The following is a 24,538-nucleotide window of genomic DNA, read 5'->3' on the forward strand; positions in this document are numbered from 1 at the left end:
TTTTTGGTCCTCATGCAGAATTGTAAGTTGATAAATCAGTTCTCTCAAAATACTACCTGTGGCAGATATAAACGCTTCTAATATTTTCAGCAGCTCCTGTATGCCCTCTGGTGGCCTGGAATGACAATCGCACAGTACAGTAGAAAAATATTTGATTATACATGACAGGACTTAAGGAAGGAGAGATTTTTCTTTTTAACAATCACCTAACAGTGAGAGAAGTTATACTTCATATCAGCTTTGTTAATTGCATGCAACTCATAATTTTCTATATTTTTTCGACATACAATATGTAACTGTGTTTGCTTCTATTAGTATAACCGAAGTGATCGCCAAAATTGAGGATCTATCAGCTATAATATCTCCAGGGGAGAGTAATAGCAATTTTTTAGATTACTAGATTTTTGAATGTCACTGACTGAGGCTGTTTCTAGGATTGAAAAATATTTCCATTAAATTATTTAACTAAGAGTAGCCACTCCTCAACATGACTAGATTGGAAATGTTTGCTGGAATTTTGGCTACTAAAAGGTATACCGCTGGTAGGCAACAGAAGGCCTTTCCCCTATGCCTCCCTTTTGCTATTCAGAGTTTCATCTTGTGTGAGGGCCCTGAGACAGGGACAGCAATGGTAATCTCCCAGATTGATGGGTGTGGAAGGAGATATCTGGCCTATTAGAAAGGTGTAATGTTGGATGATGAGGACCAGCATGGCAACTGGAGCATCCCCCTCCTCTTGAGAGCTCCCTCATCATGGAGAAGCACTGTGCCATTTCATTAAATGCAGGGTGGGATATCCCTCTGATAGGAGCTAAATCAGTTACCCTTCAGTATGTATCATAGGCTCTCCACTGTCCATTGGAAAAGGACAGCGATGTCTCAGTCATGGAGTGTCATGCTAAATGAAACCCCACATGAGAGACTACATCTCCTTCCAGCTGATTAAATGATTACTATGAATTAGATGCTCATGGCTGGTTTTGGTGTCTTAAAAGACTGAAAATATGAGCTGCCTCACAGAAGATGTCTTTATGTCTTTTTGTGTCAGTTCTTATGGCACAAGCAAGACTCTCCAAACCTGAATGGTTAAAGACCAAAAGAGTAGATATGTTAAGCTATCTAAACAGTGTGCTTTGGTTAGAAAGCAATTTTGTATAATTGTCATCTTTGAAACTAAAATAATTTATTTTAAGCTTTGGACATAAGCTATATTGTACCATTGCTATAATTCCTGGAAGTTTAATATATTTATATTTTCTTAGTTTTTGATGGTGTATCTGTGAAGCACTACAGGATCAGAAAGCTGGATGAAGGAGGCTTTTTCCTAATCAGAAGGAAAACTTTCAAAACTCTGAATGAGTTTGTGGACTATTACAGTAAAAACAGTGATGGCCTCTGCGTGGTGCTCGGAAAGCCATGTCTGAAGGTAAGAGTGGAAGATACATTGTGCAACATATTTTTTTGTAAGTTGACTCATCAGATATCAGTCAGAAGGTGTTAATGCCATATCTGCTTCTACCATTTCAAAATGTTGATGATCTGCTTATTTCCAGGAAGTTCTGGGTAGCACTACAGTTTCATTCTTGAAGCTGACATGTTAATAATAAAATACCATGCCATTTTGAACAAATCATCATGTGGCTGGAGGAGAAAATATGCCAAATCATGATTTATAAATACCTTTTTATAAATGCATATGGAGATGAAATCTCCAACTTCATAACTCCAGCTGTCCATAAGTAGTTACTGAGACAAAACCATGAGGTTCAGGCAAGCAATACATCAGTGTTCAAAAAGCTTGCTAGAGGCATGATTTCTAATTTTTACTTTTAATGGCAGAATGTCTTCTTTACAGTATTTATTTTTTTCTAACAAAAAGTACCCATGAGGTGGGGTGTGTTTTATGTTCTCAGATTACTTTATCATGTGTGTGTACTGTAAGAAAGCATTATTTATATCAGTTGCAACTTTACATGACATAGTTAACAATGACTCGTATATGCTGTTGAAAAAATATTAGAGATCTCAATTACTGTATTATTTATTTTCTTTTACCAGGTGCAAATTCCTACTACTTTTGATTTGTCATACAAAACTGTTGATCAGTGGGAGATAGACCGACAATCTCTGAAACTGTTGAAAAAATTAGGATCTGGTCAGTTTGGTGAGGTATGGGAAGGACTGTGGAATAATACCACTCCTGTGGCAATCAAGACATTAAAACCAGGTACGTAAAATGTTAGCAAGGGTGCTCCTTCATTTTTAAAATGCCTACCGTCTATGCAACTATTCTTAAAATCCATGCACTTAAACATGGTAAAGCACAAGGTCCAGATATTCTTTGGTATTTTGAATTACAATTTTACAGAGTTTTCTGTTTCCATATGGGCTGAAGTAATTCTTATCCAACATCTGTATTACATAAAAAGGCAACCCCAGCAAGGCTGTCTCTTTTGTACGATATTGCTTGTATGGAACTGAATGACTACATTTTCATCTGTAGGTGAAGTAATTGATTTATGGCTGGTTTGTCATCTGTAGAATTTCTTCTAGTGATTAGATGCTATATGATAATGATTCCTTTGGTGATGTGGAATATGTACTGCGTTAAGTTTGTATTTAAGCAGTGCTTTAATCTTAATAGGGTTGAAGAAAATTTCTCAGTTTTTGATACACAACATTAATACCCAATATTTGCATATAATATAGGCTTGTTAATAATACAGCTTTTAACATTTTTCTTAATTATTTTTCATTAACTTCAAGTTATTTGGGCATTTTAAGTTGACAACGTAAAATATCTTCCAGCAGATGACAAGAACCACATAGATAAGACAGGTAGCCTGGATGACATATATGTTTTTTAAAAAAAGAAAACAATATAATGAGTTGTTGTTAATTGAAAAAGCTTGTGTTGGGCATTAATGTTCATATTTCAGGAAGCAGAACAGATTCAGATCTTTGATTCAGAAGACAACTAAATATGCTTGACCCCTGCTTGAATAGTGTCCTGAACAAGGAGGAATTTAAGCCTGTGGGCCATCTTGTATCAGAATATTGCTGCTGTTTTGGGATTTACAAATTGAAAGCAAATAAACACCTTTTTTTTTTTTCTCTGCTTAACTGAAATTAGAAAAACTGCTCAGACTTAAGGCCTTCTGTAATTCCTGTGAAAGACAGCATACTTTTTTTCAGTGAACTGATGCATGTCTCTAGTGACCCAGTAAACACAGAAACCATCTTGAAATCTCTTTGTCCATTTCTCTTTCCTAAGACAGTATCTACTAAGACTGTACCTTTTCTGACAGGGTTCCATATGCCTATTTTTATTCACTTCTGAAACCACAGGTCTGAAACAAGTCTTTTGGTCCTTGTGTCTGACCTGAATCTTTCATTCTGCAGTACAAGCCCATTGCCTCTTGTCTTATACGCCATGACTAAAGAGTACCTATTATTTTCTTGCTCTTTACAGCAGTGTTGTGCATACTAGAAAACTATTTCCTCTTTCGTTTTCTCTTCTTTAGGTTAAACAGCTCAACCAAATTTTTCATGTAGCTCAAATCTTTTAGATGTCCCATTGTTTTCAGAAGATCTTTACTGGGCTGTTTTAAGATGGTAACCATATTTCTTCCAAGTATGATGCTAAAAGGAAGAATGGATCTAGATGTTTAAAGAGAGGGATTTGCTTCACATTTCTGACATGCTAGACCTCTTTTTAAACAGTCCAATATGATGCCTACCTTTCTTCTCTATATGACAGGAACCTGATATTTCCAGCTATGTTTACTTTCCTTTAGTGATTTAATGCAACACCTGGACAAGTCTGTTTTATTGCAGAAGACTGAAGTGTTCTTCCTAAAGTGTGAAATTTCTCAAACAATATTTAAAGAATGAAAATAATGAAGCTGAGATGAAGAGCAAGACTAAGCTATCTTAAATTTTTGTGACATTAAATTTTCTTTTAGAAATGGTATTTTCTTTCCTCTAAGAAAATATGTGGCAATTATCACTCTAGGAAAAGATTTGTTTCTCATCAAACAAAATAATTAGCTTTTGAGCAAAATGCAGTGCATGCATTTCTATTTTCTTTAGCAGGAAAATGGAGCTGACATTTATCTCATATTGCATATGCAAAAATGGGAAGGTATCTTAATCATATTTCACCTCCTCTTAATAACTCATTTCAAACCTCTAATTCAGCTTTTCCTTCTGTATAATGGGGACAGTACATACTATCAGTTCTCCATGAAACCAACTTCTATTTAAATAATGGGTTCAGTTCAACTGACCCAAAAGCACATGAAACAAGTGGCAAGTTCCATGTGCAATTTAATTGTTTTTTTTTTTTCCTTTTTGATGCCAATCAGCTGAATGACTGCTACTGATACTCTACCTGAAGAAAAGGAAGAGTTAATTTTATATCTGAAACAGATTTTAATGTGTTTGAGGCCAAAGTCATCTGTGGAGATCTCTTTGACTGTTGTTCCATTCATTACCCTTTTAATATCTTGCTGATAAACCACATAGAGAACACAATACTTCTAGAGTGACATGAGCAGGAAAAGAAGGGGGTTTTTTTATTTCTGTAATGAGGTGTCCTAAGAATGCACTTACGGAAGACTATAAACAATAAGAATGATCACATAAACTTATTCAATAGGTTTGTCAGCTAAAAATTAAATTTTACACTGGAATAAATATAATATTCACCGCAAACTTGTTATTGTGTACTAGCACAGCACAGAGGAAGAAGCCCCTTCAACTGTGATATTTTTCATAGTATCATAGTTTGGGTGGGGAAAAGGGCTTGATTAATCAATATTTCTTCCATGTCTGTTTTTTTTTCACTTTAGTCTGTTTCCTGTGAAGGTCAACAGTAGTATCTTATTGATTTCACAGTGGGTTATATTGCACTAGGGCAGACACAAACCCCACCTGGATGCGATGCTTGGATAGGAGAGAGTTTGTGATCTGACACTGTGATAGAGAAGTCATGCATTGCACTTAGTGATGCTCAGAATGGAGGCTTTGATTCTCAAAGCCATCCTGATAAATTTTATAGGTAATACCGAATCTCTTATCACTGTACTTTGTGAACTATCTTGTTCTACAAAAACAGTTCAGTCTCAAATGGAAGCATTTAACCTTGTAGTATACTTCTCTAGGGAATTATCTTCTTCTACACAATGTTGTTTACCACTTGGACTGCCTTGCTGTAATCAGATAGCACATTGGTTTTCCGTAGCTTGTTACTCCTGAGGAATAACATATCAATAATTAAAGAAACACCCCAATACCCTCACCCTAATCTGAATAATAAATGCTTAGTTTAGTACTAATAAAATTATATTTCATATATATTTTATATATAATATAATTTCATTTGTCATAATATAAAGATTATAAGTGAATGGAAAACATGTAGTTCATGAGTAATCAAGAAGTGCATCATGTTATATATTGAAGCTTGAAGCTTCCAATATCCACACAAGCAATATTTTGAGTGTGACACACTGCAAAATGATCCTCTCCCGTTGCTTGGCTCAAAGATCTAAATCAGCTGTCTTTGCACTGGAGGAGGTGGGGTGTATTTTAAAGCAAAATATTTTTGCTAAGCTACTTTACAGTGTAGACCTGCTGGAAAAGAAAATAATCAGAGCAGCAGAGGGGTGGGGATAAACTGTAAGTGATCTGGCAAATGCAGGGAATTGAGATAGAGAGGATTCTGTTAAAATAGCTTTACCACCAGAGGAAGTATGACATGGAACCATGATCTCATTTCCAAACAGGAGCAGGTTAATCAGGTAAAGTAATCACATAGCAAGCAATATAGAAGAGCATAATGCAATCAGTATGTCATAGATTTATAGGCCTGGAGGCCAGAGGGATTTCTGCTAGTTTGAGTTTTTCTGTTGAGTGTTATTTGGCAGTGCACATCTGTCCTCGATCATGTATAGTCTGAATACATTTCATGCATATAACAATGAAACATTTCATCCCTATGCTGAAATAGAGTATTTATATTTAATCAAAAGACAGCTTGTTCTTGACTAGATAATAACTAGAAGTCTTCTAGTCCTGAGCTGGAGGCACCGAGAGATGTTGCCTCTGCTGTATTTGACAGTTTGTGTCAATGTTATATCGCTATGTGTGTAAGAACGTGGGCCTAATTTCACATCTGGATTTACCTGATGTCTTCTCTTTAACTCTCGTTATGTCTTCTTGTAATGAAATAAAAACCTCCTCATATGGATTATTTTTTCTTTCCTTGTTGGAGGTGCACACAGAGTGAGTTAAACAAATTTTCAATTGTCTTTAGAAAGGCTAAAATATAGATTTTTGTTATATGGTGCTCTCCTCATTTCTCAGATACTTTTTCTGGGCTTACTCTAATTTCTAGCTGTGGCTGCTAAAAGACTTAAAATGATTAATTTAGGTAGATGACCTTCCAACCTGTAGGGAAAAATTAAACTCCCAGAATTCTGGTGAGATGGCAGTGATGGCCTTTTCCCAGAGCTAGTTCTCACTTGATGCAAATGCGTGATTTCTGACTTGTGAGTAATTAGGATATTCAGAAATCTGCTTCCATTCTAATTTGGAGCAAGAGCCAATTTTTCAGATATTGCACACAAACTTGAAATTTCACAAGTGTTTCAGAAGCATTGATGCGTGGCATACTAGCTACACATTTTCTATTTTTAGGCCTCTAACATTTTAGATGTATCAGGCTTTTTTTTAATAATTAGTAGGAAGAAATAAGCAGCTACATGTCAGATAAATCATACTATAGATTAGAAAGGTATATTACAGTAAGAGAACAACATGCTATTAAAGCATGTTTCTTTCCCTTGGTTGTAAAATCTGGACAACATACTCAGATCTAGGTGCCTGAATAATTGTCTACAGTTGGAGGAGGTGAATCCATCTACCAGCAGTGTTCTGTAATTCTACAGAATTTACAACAGTAACAAAACTGAAGAAAATACCAAGCTGGTGGAGCCTCTGAGATCTTAAACTGGTCACCTTGGAGCCCCTGACCAAGAACTGCAGAGGGATTTGGGTTCCTAAGGAGGCTATGGGAAATGTCCATTTCTCATGAAGCTGGTAGGGTGTCATTTCACCCCCTGCCCTTATGATTATGGAGTATCTAGTTTAACCAGCTTCAGAGTTTGGGGTTTGCAGTCCACTGGCTATAGGCAGCAGGGCTGCACATACAGCCCTTATGGACCATAAGGGAGATTTTGCAGGAAAAAGAACTCAACCAGAGATGTTTTCAGTTTTAATGAACCACCCTTTTTCAATTAATTCCTGTTTCTGCTAGCAGTTTGTTGTCCATTTCTGAGCAGAGTGTTCAACACTTCACTATCAAAAATATCAGAAGATGAAATCTGTTGATCCAGAACCGTTTTTTCCCCCCTGACTCTTTAGAGACTTTTTTTCAGAGCCAGTGATGGATTATGAAGACCTTCAAAATGTCAGAATGATTAGCCTGTGATCTTTATATAAGATTTCTATAAACCTTGCAGGAAGAGTCACAAGGCTCATTATTAAAATAAAGTCTTCTGGTTAAAGTAATACCAAGTATTATCTTTAATATCTTTCATTAATACAACAATATTTAGAACTTTTTCTTATCCTAAACCCTATTTGTGAGTGTGAGACAGGCTGTTATCATGCTAAAAATCATAAAACTTGATCCTTTAATTGCCAGCTTTCTGTGTCATTTCACCATGTCCTGGTGTTATATTCAGAGGTTGCACTGTAGCATTTTGTCCCCTTGGGACAGTACCCTCCACTGCAGAGGATACAGATGGTAGTCATGTTCTTCCATCTCCTACTCTTCTTTGCTTCCCTTTTCCCTTCTCTCCCCTTCCCCTCTTCCCCTTGTCCCCTCATTATTTCTGGGAATTTTACTTCACCTTCTTATTGTTCCTTCCACAAACATCTAGGGGAGAATGGCACAGGAAGGAGACCCCAGCACTGGAAAGACAACCTATCAGCCATGGCTGCTGCTGCATCCCCTCTGCAATAATCATAAATGCCCAAAGATTTGAGTTTCCCTTTTCCTTAGTCTTCTATCCAATTGTTCATACTGTGCTCTCTGCTACCTCCAAAGTAGGGCCTGGTCCAGATGAAAAATGTCAGTGGAGCAGGAGGTTCGTTTTTTTTTTTTTTTGTGCTGCAGAGAAGCTGAAGAGTTCCGACTTCCCTGCTTTGTCTGTTTGGTGCTCCCCAGGATGTCCATGATGGGTTTCCTTTTCTGATTATGTGGTCTTGTTTTAATACTCTCCTATATGCTGTCCCAAATTAGTGTTTACATTAAAAACAATACCCCTTCAGAGGAGAATCCCATGAATACATTTTCAGATGTCTAAAAAATCCCTTATCTTATGCAGTAACCCCAATATCCAAGAAAATATGAGTTCCTAACTCTACAGGGGGACATGACTGAGGACACAATTACTTTAGGCATCAGGTGAAAAAATTGAGCAGTGTGGGTTTGTTACTGTGTCCACTGCACTATGAAGACCATATTTTCCACAGGGAATATACAGGTGTGTAAACATGAACCATCCATCCTCTGTCAAAGAACTGCATTACATGAACCAATGGCAGGCTTCTTCAAGCTTCTGGGAGTGAGCTGCTTAAATGTTCAGCAGTGCATTGGAGACACCCCAGCTGGATTTAAAAGCTGGATTTAAAAGTTGGATGCACGTTAGTATTTCTAGGCCACAGTGATTAAAATGCATGGCTCCTAAGCTAGAAGGTGCAGAACTATAGCTTTTGTTGAAAGAATCTGTTGATCACTGTGACTATAATCAAAAAGCAGTAGTAATGTGATGCCTTCATTCAGATCATTCTCCTATTTGTGCACTGGTATTTGACTCTGCTTTGGACACATCTGTGACATTTTACCAGCTGTCATGGTTTTAGCTGGGATAGAGTTAATTTTCTTCACTGCAGCTGGCACAGTGCTGTGCTTTGGACTTAGTACGAAAACAATGTGGATAACACACCGATGTTTTGGTTGTTGCTGGGCAGTGCTTGTACTAGTCAGGGACTTTTCCAGCTTCCCGTGCTCTGCCGGGTGCACAAGGAGCCAGGAGGGGAGGGGGCACAGCTAAGAGAGCAGATTCAAACTGGCCAAAGGGATATTCCATATCATGTAACGTCATGCCCAGTGTGTTAACTGGGAGGGGCTGGCCGGGGGAGGGAGGCAGCAATCGCGGCTCGGGGACGGGCAGCGTCAGTCGGCAGGTGGTGAACACTTGTGTTTCTTTTTCCTTTTTTCCCTTTTCCTTTTTATTATATTATTATTGGTATTATTATCATAATCATTATTATTATAATTATTTTTGTTGTAATTATTAAACTGTTCTTATCTCAACCCACAAGTTTTTTTTTGTGCTTTTGCTCTTCTGATTCTCTCCCCCATCCCACAGGGGTGGGGGGAGTGAGCGAGCGGCTGCGTGGTGCTGAGTTGATGATTGGGACTGAACCATGACACCAGCCAAAATAGTGGTGGATGTGTGAATGCAAAAACAAAACACATGAACATCTTTGCCTTAAGGACCGTCTCTGACTTAAGGAACTTCTCTGACTTTGAGTTGTTGACCCACAATTGTCAAAGAGGTGTAGGGGTCAGCAGATAGGAAAATGGTCTATAAGCCAGCAATTGCTGTTTCTGTTCTTGCCTCTGCACAGCACTGTCTTGCTGTAGGTCCCTGAATATGCAATTTCACATTTCTGTTTTCATTTCCTCACGAAGGCATTATTTTTTCCATTTAAGCGCCGTTGCAGCGGGGATTTGCACTTTGTCCTATGCTGAGTGTGATGGATTCTCTAGGACTTATTGTCTGGGCTACCTTTCTTGTCCAACTGTCAGCATACAAAGCAGACATCTATCATCACCAATTAATCGTATCTGAGAAAGTTCCTTATGCCTGTTCAAGTTGACAGATGCATTTGTCATTATCATATTGTAAAGTAACTCCCAACCTTCTCTCTTTGCATGGAAGCTGCTGAAGCATGAATTTTTTTTTTTTTTTTAGGAGGCTTTCTCAAAATAGTTTCTGGGTTGGTACTGTCAGTGGAGGTTTTAATATTTTCAGTTCTTCAATATGTCATCTCTTTAGCACATATGCAGTGTAAAAAGCTTTGCACTCAGGGAAGTCTCCCAATTTCCCTGGACAAAGAAATTCTTTCATTCCATTTAGTTCGGTACATAAGCTTACACTAACTTGTAAGTTCACTTCTGTATGATGAGAAAGCTGCCTGAGGATTGTTAGATACCTATCTCATTCTCCTGTTAATGCAAATAGTTTACACTCAGTCTCTTGTGTTACCAAGAACTTGTACTTTTTAATGTTACTTTTCATTACGCATACATTTTTCAGAAGATCACAGTATATGCTCAATGTACTCTGTACATAAGTTCATTTTGTATAAACTTATCCAGGAGACAAGGTTGCTCTGAATTACACGGTTACTTTGAAATCATTTGGGGAGGTTTATTGAAAGTTGCAAAGGAAGGGTCTCTGGAGGGATTTATAAAATATTTAAGGGCCACTTACATTTAGGCCAGTGGAAACTACATAAAAATAACTGACCTTTCTCTCTATTTCATTTCCAAATCACCAGTGTTTATCTTATAATGTGAAGCTTCCTCAATTCTAGAACAAAATATTTTCCGAAAAAAAGTAATCAGAAGTGATATACCTGCTTTAAATAGGCTTAAATTAGAGATGATTTCTGGCAAAGCAGCCCATTATAGAACACATCAAAGAAACATATTCCTACATTTTGTTCTTAAAAAGGACTTTGACATTTACAAACCCAGTTTTGATTCAAAAACCAAGTTCTCAAAACACTATTTTCTTCAGGTACTGATCAATCTACTCCCAAACTGGTGTCAAACTGGTGTCTTACACAAGGGATACTTGTTTCCATAAAGGCTTCTGTTAACTAGTTGGTTTTTGATCAAGTGATTTCTACATACAATAATCTGGTCTTCATACTGTATTTACAACTTACAGCTGAAAATATAAGTTGCAAACTTCATTAAAAACACATGTAATTAAACTAAAACCTAAAAAACCGCAGTTATTTGAAACTCCATGTGGCATACATTTTGTATATTTCATTTATATAAACTTCCTCAAAGAAATGTATTGTAACTTCTTTGCCACTATTGTGACAGACTTTATCTACATAATTTGCAGAAAGCATGCTTGCTTGTTTTTAGAGGAAGTTTATACTTTGCTTATTTAGTAGTTAAAATCTAATCTGAGACAAAACATAAAGACACTTTAATTATTTTTTAGTTAGCATCCAATCCACTTAACTACAGTATAAAAGCTACAGGGCTCTGGGGGTTTTTGGTTACTCTCTGCTACCTGTGCTATTTAAAGATATTAACTAAGTAAAATTGAAGGTTACATATGTTCTTTAAAATATGCAAGAAAAACTTATTGATCTTTGACTGGTTTGTTACAGTTATTATTATTAATTAATTTTACAGTGGAAAGAAGGATTTGCTGCTATTCAGCTAATAGAATCCTTGCCTCCTGATCAATTTATTGGAAGTTGCTGTATGTGAAAAACATGTTGCTTGGTTTCAGTTTGCTGGAAGAAGTTTATAGCATGATTAAACTGAAAGATTCCTTCTAGGTAAACTTTGATGATGGGAACAAATCAGACTGTCATTTTCTATCATGTCAAGAAATCCTGTATAATGATCCATAGAGGGCAGGTGATTTGGTACACCCCAAGTTAGCAAATACTTTATCCTTTTTAGGATCAACATGTCAAATTTTGGCGCCAACGCTAAATCACTAGTCACGATTACGCATTTACCTTTGGAGGCAGAATACCTCACACCATGCAGCTTCTTTGTAGACTTTAGGATGATTTCCATAACAAATGCACATATCTTGAAAAGAGTAAGCAAATGAACCACAATATTAAATCCATATCAAAGTGAGTCTGAACCCTTTAAAGATAACCCTGGGTTTTGTTTTTTTAATGTATCTAGGATTGGTGGAAAGTTTAAATAAAGCTGTAAAGATTGTGCTGCTCTAAACCGGAAAAGGACGTGGTGTTAGCATTGCAGATATTTCTTTTTTTCCACCTGGCTGTCATAATCCCTGCTTAATCCAGACCAAGTATGAGTCGTTTACTTTTCATGCAAGCCCCCACTTTCCTCTGGCAGCAACAAAAGGAAATGGGTATAGCCTGTACCTGTTGAGGACATGTATTATTGGCTGCTATCCATTTATTGATGGCATAGTAATCCATTGCCTTTCACCATCACTCCTAATGGCATCCTATAAAGTATTGTCAAATTGGACCCTGTGGGATTGCCAAGGAAATTATGAGGACACGGGGGAGAGGAGCACCTGTCCCTTGCAATAATCTTCGCTCTCACAAGTTACAATGTCAAGTGGCTGTTTTTTCATAAATTCGGTGTCAGAAGCATTTCTGAGTAATTCCTTTTGCACTGATGTACATCATTGCTGCATTTTGGGAAATAGGTTGGAGCACTTTCAGGAGGCAGCGTTCAAGGCAGGTGTTGGGTGAAGGTGGCCCAGGCCAGGTTTTCTAGTGGAATTTTATCGCTGATGCATTTAGCATCCTCCCAGCATTTCACTTCATTTAAACATCCATGTTTGGAGCAAAGCCAAACTCGAAAATGAACCTTGTTAAAAACCATAAAATAAAGGCTTTGACTCTTGCAGCCTTGACTTCTCAAATGACTCAGTTTGCTTACACTAAGAAAAGAGTCTGTTTTTAAACATGTCTCAAAGCAGACTAGACTTGGGTGGATTTTTTTTCCCCCAAACCTTCACTGTAACCTTTTCTCAATGAAACTATTTTGATTTGGGAGGAAAGAAACATTTGAGCAGTTGGATAATTTCACATTTTTTTGTACAAGTATTGTGAAGTAGATTTTATTTACCGTTTTCGTCAAACATCTGAGAATATCTGATCACTACTGGATCATGCACAGAGAAAGCTTTTCTTCCTTATTTTGCATGATTTTTTTTTCCTAATCAATCCCCTATTCAGGACATGTGAGCTCTAATCCTAAATTTGCCACTGACTTTAGTGCTCTGCGCCATTTCTGAATTGTTTCTTTGTTATAGTTAATGCATTGATACACTACATGTATAAATAGAACTAGAGATATTACGACCTTATGTAGCACTTAAAAAGTTGGGATCATTAGCTGTTAAGATACTTGTGCATTTAAGGGAGTGTAAAATTATTGTTACATCTGTGCATACATTGGTATTTCTAATAAGGTTGTGTTCCAGATCACTCTGGAAATATTTGTGTATATATATTTGTATATTATGTGAACATTATAAATAGTTATTTGTACTTATGTATATAAAATGCACATATCCACTCCTTATAGGCTAAAGTGATTTCAGGGCTTTCAGGCTTTGATTGCTGAAGCAGAAAAAATAGTGCAGCAAATTCTTATTGCAGTGCTATTTTTCTGTCAGAAGTTTTACAGTCATTACCTAGGCACTCATACCTCAGTTTCTGGCCATTTTGTTAGCCAGTTGGAATATAATTGTTTGCTTAAATTATATCAGTTAATATTCTAGCCTCACTTTTTTCTGCCTGGGGGAGGTTAATTTTAGCCTGTATATTTCTGGTGGCTGGAACACATATGTTCTCTGTCCCTGTGCAACTGGCATGTTTCACTCATTAACTGTTTATTTCAGCTGCACTGTCTGTTTTCTGTGGGAACTGTGAAGATTTGAGATGCTAATGTACTTTGAAAGACAGAAAACAATCTCAGCTATTCCCTTAAGACTGCCAGGCTGGTAGGAAGCCCTTTTAATAACATCAGCTTATGTTTTGTTGTATGCTGCTGTTTCAGGTTCAATGGATCCGAAGGACTTTCTGAGGGAAGCACAAATAATGAAGAACTTGAGACATCCAAAGCTTATACAGCTTTATGCTGTCTGTACTTTGGAGGACCCAATTTATATTATTACTGAGCTGATGAGCTACGGAAGTCTCCTAGAATACCTTCAAAGTAAGCAAATTACTATAAACTCATTTCAAGGGGTGCCAAAGCTGTCAGTTTAGCAAATACACTAACATAAAAGATAGAAGTACAACACTGTGGTTTAATATAAAAGCTGCATTATTTGTCGCATGTGGGGATGAGAAAAGGGGAAAGAAAGGGTTTTATGAATTTTTGACGTGCCAAAGTATTTGCAAAGTAGGAGAGAATTACATTGACAGTTTGATTCTTGCCTTATAATGACCCACATTTTTCCACCCAGTTCCATGAGTAGATGGGAACATACACTGACAGAATAAAAATATAACCATGCAGAAGAATAGGTCATCATATTTGACATGAAATAGAAGCACTTCCACAAAATGTACTTAACAGCTTTGAAATCTATTACTAAGCAGAGATAGCCTTTCACTGTGAATTTGTCCCTTGCCTATCACATCAGGGCTTTTATCTCAGCAGCACTTCAAAGCACTCTTTTGAAGGCAAATAATAATTAAAAATAAAGTTGTACAGCCTGGAAGAGACTAGCATAATGATTGCACTTTAAGTTCACCCCTGCTATTGAGAAATGCTTGATTTTAGAGCTGTTACCCATTTTCAGTTTAGCAGATGTCTCTGAGATGCTAAATGTGTCTAAAGCTGTAATGATCATTTGAAGACAAAATGCTTGCTGTGATTGTCTTGCTAAATTTCTTCTCTGTCTCCAGCCTTTAAGGCAAAGCCCTGGGAAATACTACAGACAGTTTTCCCATGACACTTGTCTTCCCCCATCTTCTCTGAGGAAGCATTTTTTAAGTGATGCTCAGTCCAAGGTCGATTACAGCTAAAGAAATCTCTGGTAGATGGACAGCCCCACCAGGAATGGTGCGGAGTGGGGCTGCAAGAAGCTTGGGCCCGATCATCTAAAGTTTTGTAGGCATTTAGTGGCCAGAGGTAGTGAGGCACAAATTTCCTTTAAGTTATCATCTTTCATGCCTTTGTGCATGAAAGCAGATTGCTGCTTATCTGATTGAAACAGCCTGGCACATCAGGAAACATTAATGACAACATTTCTTGCACTGCAGAAATAGCTCTGAGAAAACCAGGATGAGTCAGCTATTGCAGGGGTGAAAATTTGCCTGTTTGTGCACAGAGAACAACGTGTCCAGGACACATCAGTGCTGCAGGCTGTGTGTGGACCAGTGGCCAGCATATGCACAGCAGCTGCCCTTGCTGTAGGCAGAGCATGTATGCAGCTTGATCTTTGCCTAAGTGCTCATTCCTGTAGCCCTGCATCAGGGAGACTGTGGAAAGTCAGTTGTTTTCCAGGCAGCTGTCAAGATAACTGTAAAAACGGCCAGCTGAAACCCAGACTAGTGGTATTTCTCTTTGTCTGATGGCCTATGCACAGGGGGATAAATAGAACTAAGAGGTGGAAGCAGAGATCCAGGTACTTTGATAGGTACTGATTAAAGAAAAGTCATTGCCATCGGTGTAATAAGGAAAGACATTAGAAGCTTGCATAGAGCTCTGTGACTGGGAGTGATCTGTACTGGCTGGCAATCAGTGCACAGCTCCTGATAAGCATCCTTGAGACTCAGCCACTGCAGGAACCAGGAAAACGTTTCTAGAAGGCTGCTGTCTCTATGTGCTCTATGGGTAAATATGGCAGACTGGTTCACAGGGAAAGTCCAGAGATTATTCCTTGGTTAAATTTGGTTAAATTTCCTCTCCTAGAAATGCATGGTATGTTTATCCAGCTTTAAAAATCCCTAATATTTCGCATTCCACCATAACAACAGCTACTTAATAATGATGGGCATGTGAATTCCCTGTGCACCCTGTGGATATACTTTGGGATGCTTCTTGATGAACACTGCTATGCAGAGTTATTGAGCTGCCACCAGTATGAGAAAAATGCAGCTGAAACCTTTTATTTGTTATTGAATGAATGTGAATGAAATTGTCATAAATGTGTGAGTGTTTTTATCAATTCTGGTAGACCTGGGACTTGTTCTGACAGGAATGTAGTCTTGAAGTTTGGTGAACTATTACAGAGGCAATGCTCTCAACTGGGGAAAATGCTGCTTATTTATTTATTTATTTATTTATTTGTTGTCAGGCATCTGTCAATGAGAATATTTTGCTGTCTTTCCTATATGAGATATTGTGATTGATTGCTTAGAACAGGGTGCAGACCCTGAGCCTTCTTTAATATTTTCTCTAATAAATTTTTAATGTAAGGGCGATAGTTTTGTCAAAAAATATTAGTAAAAAAGGACATGGAGACATTACGTTTTCTTTATGGGAAAAAGAAAACACCATGGGAAGGTTTTATAAATTCACCAGTAGTGCCTGATTTTGAGTGTGGAAGTTATATTAACTTTGTTTTTTGTTGTAGTTTTTGCCTTCTTTAAAACACTTTAAAACTACCTAAAGCACATATATATCCATATGAATACAGCTGGAAACTCTTACGATGTGCTCTCAACCAGCCAGATGGGAGCTGGCTCCGGTCTGAAAACCTCCATAGTTGTACTAAGGCAGTGCTGTGCTTGAACTCGCATGCTTTGACTGGCCCAACCTGAAATTTTGGAAGTATAGTCAGAAATCTTTATGAGACAACCATACATGATTTGCACTTCAGATCCCCAAAGAGTCTTGTGCTTCATCTCTGTGCACTCTGCAGAAATACTGCGGCAGCCAGGGCAATGGTGACTTCTTCCCTCTCCCTCAACCCGCACGCTAAAGGCAGCGGGTCAGCCTGGTCTGGGATCCCAAACAGGCCCCAATGGAAGAAATAGTCTTTCAGCTGCAACTGCACCATTGGAGGTGGGTCTTGTCCTTGTCCTTGTCTGTGTGCCCACAGAGAATAAGACAGGGAGGGTTTAGCAGCTCTAACTCCTGTTATGCACTGAAGCAGCTCATTAAACATGAGGCTTATGAGTCATCCTTTTTTGCCATGACATTGCTGTGTTCTGCCTCTTCAAGCAAGCTTGTGTCAGGCCAGCCTGGAGCATCGGCAGGGCAATGACACACCTGTGCTCACGTCTGTCTGCATCCTTGACTGCTTTCACTGGGAGGTGGTTCACAGCCTCTGCAGATGAAGGAGCAGTGTGAAAGGGAACATGGAGAGAGGGATTTTTAACTGACTCACATAAGCTAGTTTCCAAAACCCAGGTACTCATGCAAGGTAGTTGTATATATTTAGTTATTTTCTCTTTAAATATAATTTAAACATCATTTGTGGATTTATATCTGTCCTGCAAGATGAATAATAAATGTTGATGCCTGCCACTTATCAGAACTGCAAAACTTCAGAGTGTTATATTATTCTGTGGCCTGTTGATGGATTTTCCTGGTGTTTAAGCCAGAGAAGTTCGCATAGCCTGATTTTTCTCCCTCTCTCTTTTAAAGGTCAAGGCAGCTATTAAACATATGTGTGGGAGAGGAAAAGACTTTCTGAGTCAACAATAGAAGTAAATAATCTTAGTGCTGGATTATCATGACAATGAGTTTAGCATCAAAAAGGAAGTAGGACAATACACATACAGGGCAAATTTAGTAATTTAAAATTCATTTCTTTTACCTATTCATCTCAGAACATCCAGATGAGCAGGAAATTCAAGGCCTGGAGATTGCAGAATAGATTAGTAAACAATGGAATTTCACACTCTTCATAAGGAGTGATTGCAAGGTTAGGTCAGATAAAATGCCAGAACTGGAGCAGGGTATGCAAAACAATGCTGAGACATACTTTCACTACAATTCAAAATAAGCAACAGAAAACTGCCAGCTACAAATGTTCTATTTCTTTAACAGAGGCAGTAAGGAAAAGTCACCATCCTCAGTGAGATAGGAGAACTACCAGTAAATATAGCAGCAAACATTCAGCTTTTTTATATCATTACAATTCTGAAACAGGAAGTTGAAACTGTTTTAAGTGTTAGAGGCTACAGAGGTAGGCACTCATGCTTAGTGCTGCAGTGTTTGGGTTTGGGTGACAGTGATACTTTAGAACACTGATTTGGTTTACCTAGATTACCTTGAGTTATATAGCCCAATGCTTTTTTTTTTTTTTTGAGTACCTGTCTTACTATTTTTGGCTGCAGTTATTCATGGCCTAAGGCTCTTTCATTTGTGGTGGGAGGTTGCTCTGCTCAAAGTTCTTCTACTACTTGGTTTGAACAGCTGATCTTCAATTGCCAAATCTCTGTTTCTGGGATTTGCTGATCTTACAGTGGTGGGAATGGCATGCACATTGCTTCAGAAAGTTCTACAAGAGAAGCAGGCAGCTTAAAAGCAGCTCAAGAAGCCCTACTGTTGAGTAGCAGCAACAGAGATAACAGCGTGAAGCAATTAAGTGGACTGGAAACTGAAAATGAGAGTTACACTTGACAGCAGATGGTATATTTCCTAGTAAGAATCATTGGAGAACAGGGAACGAGCATAATTTTGAGCTTTTCCATCTTTAGTCAGCTTTGGCTACACCCACTGAGTACTGACATTAACTCTTACTCACTATTTGGAACGGATTATACACTTGTCGGAAAGGCAGACACCTGCATTACTCTCGATGGATAAACTTTTACTTTGCACTGTGTCAGAAGCTCCTTACAGGCCTAGATCAACTACTGCATTTAGTGTGTACTCTTTCAGAGAAGGTGGGATAGGCATTGTTACACAGTTATTGTGAAACTAGCTGCATGACTTTAAGTAGTGTCATTCACAAACCTCTGTCATTTGGTCGGGCTGTTACTTTATTGTATTGCATGGTTTTGTTGATTCATGTTGGCTATTTGAACCAGTCAGCTCTTATGTTATTTATATCTGAATACCATAAATATGACATTATCCTTGTCATCTTCCTTTTGAACAGAAGATGCAGGTTCCCAGATCTTCCTGCCACAACAAGTAGACATGGCTGCTCAGGTGGCTTCCGGGATGGCTTACCTTGAATCTCAGAACTATATCCACCGGGATCTGGCAGCCAGGAATGTTCTTGTTGGTGAACACAATGTTTACAAAGTGGCAGACTTTGGACTTGCAAGGGTTTTTAAGGTGGGTTGTGAGAGGGCGAATGGGATCTGCTTTAACTCTGGGGAATAAGGTGGAAAACGTCAACTAAAGGATGAACTGCAGCCTCTGAATTGCTGGGTTCAGGCAAAAGGAGAAAAGGGTCCCTAACATGTTCACTTGTATCCTCTACCTGTGTTATCGCATGCAAGGTTAGAAGCTGGCCTATGCCTTTGTGTCAGGCTGAAGAAGGCATCCCAGTGTCTGCTTCTCACTCAGCCACCAAGGAAGGAGCCTGGCAAGCAATACCCTTTGCTGCACAACCTTTGTCTACAACACTAGTGTCTGCCACATGGAGCGAGATCACAGGAATGATGGCAAAGTTATATTTCTGAGCCTGTAAGGGAAGGCATATAAATGTATCGGCAGCTATTCTCTCCTTGTTCACTACCCCACTGCCTCCACGATGCTTGCAAGTGCAGGTAGTAATCATAAAAGGACCTTATTCCTCTCTACAACCAGCAGCAGAGATCATAAAGTGAGCTCTCAGAGCTTTAAATCTGTTGTGGTTTCAAGTTTTTTGCCATTGTACTGTTTTTTTTTCTCTAGCCCCTGAAGATGTGGAATGCATGGATGTGGAATGGTGACCAAGATCACCCTATGAAAGAGCTGTGGTTTAGAAATGAGATTTCCTACTGCTGAAAATGATTTGATCAGAGTTATAAAGATTTGATTTGCCATATTTTATGGATTTCAATATGTAATCCATAATTTCTGAGGTCTTATTATTGTTTTTATTGATTTATGTTCTTTCACTGAGAAGAAAAACAGAGAAAAAGGCCCTCTGCTTCTCGTTTGTTTTTTTCCATTCAAGCAGCAGAAATTGAAGTTCATAACAGTTGGATTTATTACGTACTGAAGTACAGAATAATGGCTTGACAGTGGCATCAAGGGACTTTGAAAGTGCTTTTTGCTTAATTTTGATTCTTCTACTTATGCATAGGTTCAGATTGCACATTTTTTAACATGAAAAATATATATTTTTAAATGAACAATACTTTCAATGGATATTTCTCCTCTGTCCTCACTAGAGAGGGTAATAATTTACAGATGTTGACATTTCTTGTTAAAACTGAACTTTACTAAAATACTCTGTCATAGAGTCATCTTGGCAGACTTTCTTAGGAATATTCTGTCCCCAATGCCAAAGCACTAACATGGTCAAATGCAAAGATCCCAAAGAGGGAGGTGTGTGAAATGAAATCTGTATTTCTGTATGTGTTAATTAGCATAATGAAATAATTTCTTGTTTCTAGAGATTAGTATTGTGGTCAAGATGCCAACTGTATCAGTATGTACATAAAAAACAATAACAACCAGTCTTTTCAAAACAATAAGCCATTACAGCCAGGAAACATACATTCTGTGTTAAAAACAATCAAACAAACAAAACCTTGTACACATTTGCCTGGATTTGCATGTGGAAAATCTGACTAAAGCTTGAATGTGACTGAGGTACACTAAATTACATTTAGGACTTAAAGAGAGAGTAAATGTTCACAAAATTTAGATGTCTGTGCTATAAAACTGTAAAGGCATGATTCTACAAATTTGCAAGTAAATAATTTTTTTTCTATGTGTCTTTCATCTTCACTTTACATGAATTAATTGGATCCACTGTAAGCTAATACATTATTTTGAATTACTTGGAGTTTCTTCTTTGGTCCCTGAAACCTACTTAAGTGATTGTTATGAAAGTCAATGGCCTTTCAACACCACAATAAATCACAGAAGAAAGGTTCCGAAATTCATTAGCTCTTGCTTTTCCTTTCTCTGTTTACTGAAGACCAGACATGGAGCCATTTGGTCTCTAGTGTCAGCAGGATGCTTACACTGCCACTTCTGACAGACTTTTGAAATCCTGCATGCCAGGCCCAGAATTCACAGTAGCAGGTCATAATTAATCACGAGCCACTCCAACGCTGTGCGCTCACTTGAAATGATAAATGCTTTAGAAATCCTCCGATGAATGGTAGCATTTCTCAACTGTGAAGCCCAGTTCAACAACAGACTTCAGAAAGTGCGTACTTTAATACCATGAAAGGCAAGTGCTTGGCTAAAGGAGGATAAGATATTAAGCACATGCTTAGCTTAGTCAAGTGTTAAGTGCTTTGCTGAAGCAGATCTAAAATCAGGCTTGCTTTGTTTTACCCATGACAGGTAGAAAATGAAAACGTATATGAAGCTAGGCCTGAAACAAAACTCCCAGTGAAATGGACAGCCCCAGAGGCAATCCGCTACAACAAATTCAGCATTAAGTCAGATGTCTGGTCATTTGGAATACTTCTGTTTGAAATAATTACCTATGGGAAGATGCCTTATGCTGGTAAGTGCTTTTACCTGAAGAATGATGTCTAATGTTTTCTTGCTTTAAGAATGACAACAAAAAATTTTGGATGCCTGTACTATGGCTATGTTAAAGGGTTAAAACTCTAAACACAGCAAGAAGACTGTTCAGATGAGGTCCATTTAGAGGGTCAGACCTTCCAGCTACCCAGACTCCCTGGAAGCTTTCCAAAAGCTGTGATTAGCAGCCATTCAAGCTTCCTCTCACTGGAGTCAACCTGCATTGCACAGGCAACTAAGCCAACTAGCTATTTCCCTCCAGCATCAGATCAAAGATGCCAATTCTTGGAATGTGGAAAAAGGGAAGTTATTTCTGTCCTCCATCCCACCCTAGGTTTTTTTTTTTTCCCTTTCTTTTTTTTTTTAAATTTATTTATTTGAGGATATCTTGTGGAAGGACAGATTATTACGTGTGAAGTGCTGCACAGGCACTTCAGGAAAAAGGTGTCTGAAAAACAAATCAGGGTGCTTTTGCTTCCTTCCCTCATATTTGACTATTGCAGTGGAAAGTTGTCATAAAGAGAAGGATCACAAGAATTAGGAATAAAATGTCACCAACCTCAAAAGTAGATTTAGTGGTATGAAAGCCACTATTGTTCCTAGCACAGTGGGAAATGTCCAAGGAACTGTGGCTCCAATAACACAAGATATCAGTGAGATGATTGACTGTGACTCATTTTGTGCCGGTGAGAACACAAGGGAAAGACTAAAGCAAAAAAAAGTTATGCTGCATCTATACAGGCCTGAGGGGTGGTGCGTTCGCCATAAACTACATTTCACAGGGTCCCGAACTGGTATTTTCTGTAAAAGGAAAAATTGATTTTGCTTTTTGATTCCCACCCTCACCTCTTGTGAAACCATTCTAAAAAAACCCAAACAAACCAAACAACCCAAAGCCCAAAATCCTCAGCTCTTTCTTATATAAACTATAGGTGTGTGCGTATGCACAGACACACATAAATAAACTATTCAAGTATAAATGATATGTAACACCATGATTCTTGGCATCGTCTGAAAATATGTTCAGCATTATCCCTTTGCAAAGGCAAAGTTTACCTGTAATATCACGGTAGAAAATGTCCTTCTGCCATGGCTATTTGCTTACTTGGTGTTACTTGGAGGAGTTTGTCCTCAGTAATCAGTTAGGAGAAAGGTTACGTTGAGCCATGGTGGCAGTGGGTAATGTACAGGGGAAACACCATTCAGAGATCTAGGGGAAAAAAGTAAAGATTATGCAATTCAAGATTTAATTTAAAGAACAGAAAATTGAACAGGAATGGGACAGTAGTCTTAATATATAAAAGTATAGCAAAGGGAGGGGAATGGTTTCCCCTCCGTGACTTGCAGTAAGAGAGCAGGCAGGTTGTCATCGAGTAACTGGACCAGAGGAAACTTCGGACTGACTTTAAAGAAAACTTTGTAAATGTGAGGAAAATTCAGCAGCAGGACAGATTTTCTTGGGATATTTTGGAGTCATTGAGACTAGGATTTAGCAACAATTTAAGTGAAACAGATGTCAGAAAAATTTCAGCAAACCCAGCTGGCAGAGGAAAAGCCTCACGCCCAGATGAACCCATTTGCTATGCCTCTCAGGTGGTGCGGTCAGGGTGAGGGAGCTGGGAAATGCTGGAGGTAGTTTTTAACTGCTGGTGTGGGATCCTCCAGTGACTCTTGTGGCCTGTTGCCGTTGAAGGGGGCTTGCTGAGGCCAGCTCTGCATGTGCACCTCATGGGGGTCATCACATTGCCTTGTCTCAGCAAGAGATAGGGACATGCGGTGTCACTTAGTAGACCCCAAGCAGTCTGATGAACTCCTTTCATCTTGCAGGTATGCCAGGACACCAGGTGATCCAGATGCTGGACAAGGGGTACAGGCTTCCTCAGCCAGAGACCTGCCCAGTGCCGTTCTACCAGCTGATGCTGCAGTGCTGGAGCGCGGAGGCAGGCAGGCGTCCCACCTTCGAGGCCCTCTGCAGCCAGCTGGAGTGCTACTTTGAGACTGACTCCTCTTCCTACACCCAGACCCAGGCAGTGGTGAAATGAACCCCCAGGTGGGGGCTGAGGGACGGACGCCAGCGAACATGGCTGTGAAATAGCCTAACTTCAGGCGTGGAGGCTATTAGCAGATGCTGAAGTAATTGTGGTACATTTTCATGCCTGAGCTGATACTCAAAGACACTTAAAATTTTTGCTGCTGGCAAGTGTTTTGCAATACTAAGCATCAGGAAGCTGGAAGGGTCGGGGCTTCTAAAAAATAAAGTGTCTTCTATTTATTTTTTAAATAACATATCGCAAGAATGAACAAATGAAATGAGTGTTGTTCAATAACCGTTGTAGCATTTTGTAATTTCTTTACTGGAATAATTATTTGCTGTTCCTTAGATTTTTGATTCCTCCCAGGTTGTTCTCATGAAGGAATGTGATGGCTCTGCACAGCAGGATCTGTGCTTCCAGAGTCTTCTCATTGTTAAAAAGAAAACCCAAAAATATAAATCCTGTGACTGTGATGATGGCAGAATCCAGATTAATTGCCTTGCTTAGACTTGAAGTACATGTGCTTCTGCTATATCAGAAAATAAAACAGATGTTCATGGGAGAAATGGATTTATATTGTTTTGTGGTTTTAAAGAGTAATCTTTTTTAGTTTGCTTACTGTTCCTCTTTTACAGAAATAAAGACAATTATTATTAGATTTTTAAAGCTGTTTGTTCTTAATTTTGTTAAACAGTGCCACGGAACCAATGAGTTATTGCCTATTGAAGCATAAGGATTTGTTTTATAGTCCTTCATTTTAGCAATATTGGGGGAAAAGATATTTTAACATGAAATCAAGACTGCCTTAACCTTTCAGAGTGACCCTCCTTTCCTATCCTGCTGCCCAAATCACAGATTGTCTCCAACAGCACAGGGCCCAGTTTAGGTATTTTGCAAATGAACCAGCAATCCATGCTTCCGTCTTCTCCAGATGTAATTTTAATATAGGAGATTTAAATAATAGATGATCCATTTTATTTTGGGGAAACAGAGCCTAGGTGTTTCTGCCAGCAGTCTTTACAGCTACAGATTTTAGTATTTTTTTTCCAGTTTTTCTAAT

General features: G+C 38.5%; 1 protein-coding gene across 1 annotated transcript in view; it reads left to right on the forward strand.

The window, feature by feature from the left end:
* The window catches only part of FRK (fyn related Src family tyrosine kinase), a 51,647-nt gene extending 27,503 nt beyond the window's left edge, over nt 1-24,144 (forward strand). Inside the window, exons 3-8 of the mRNA XM_064447430.1 lie at nt 1,263-1,426; nt 2,059-2,227; nt 13,895-14,053; nt 18,903-19,084; nt 21,260-21,425; nt 23,273-24,144. Of these exons, the coding sequence (XP_064303500.1) occupies nt 1,263-1,426; nt 2,059-2,227; nt 13,895-14,053; nt 18,903-19,084; nt 21,260-21,425; nt 23,273-23,487 (1,055 nt within the window). The 3' untranslated portion in view covers nt 23,488-24,144. The remainder of the gene's footprint in view (nt 1-1,262; nt 1,427-2,058; nt 2,228-13,894; nt 14,054-18,902; nt 19,085-21,259; nt 21,426-23,272) is intronic.
* The last annotated feature ends 394 nt before the right edge of the window (nt 24,145-24,538 follow it).

Source organism: Phalacrocorax carbo, chromosome 3 (assembly GCF_963921805.1).
Source record: "Phalacrocorax carbo chromosome 3, bPhaCar2.1, whole genome shotgun sequence".
In the NCBI taxonomy this organism is placed as follows: Eukaryota; Metazoa; Chordata; class Aves; order Suliformes; family Phalacrocoracidae; genus Phalacrocorax; species Phalacrocorax carbo.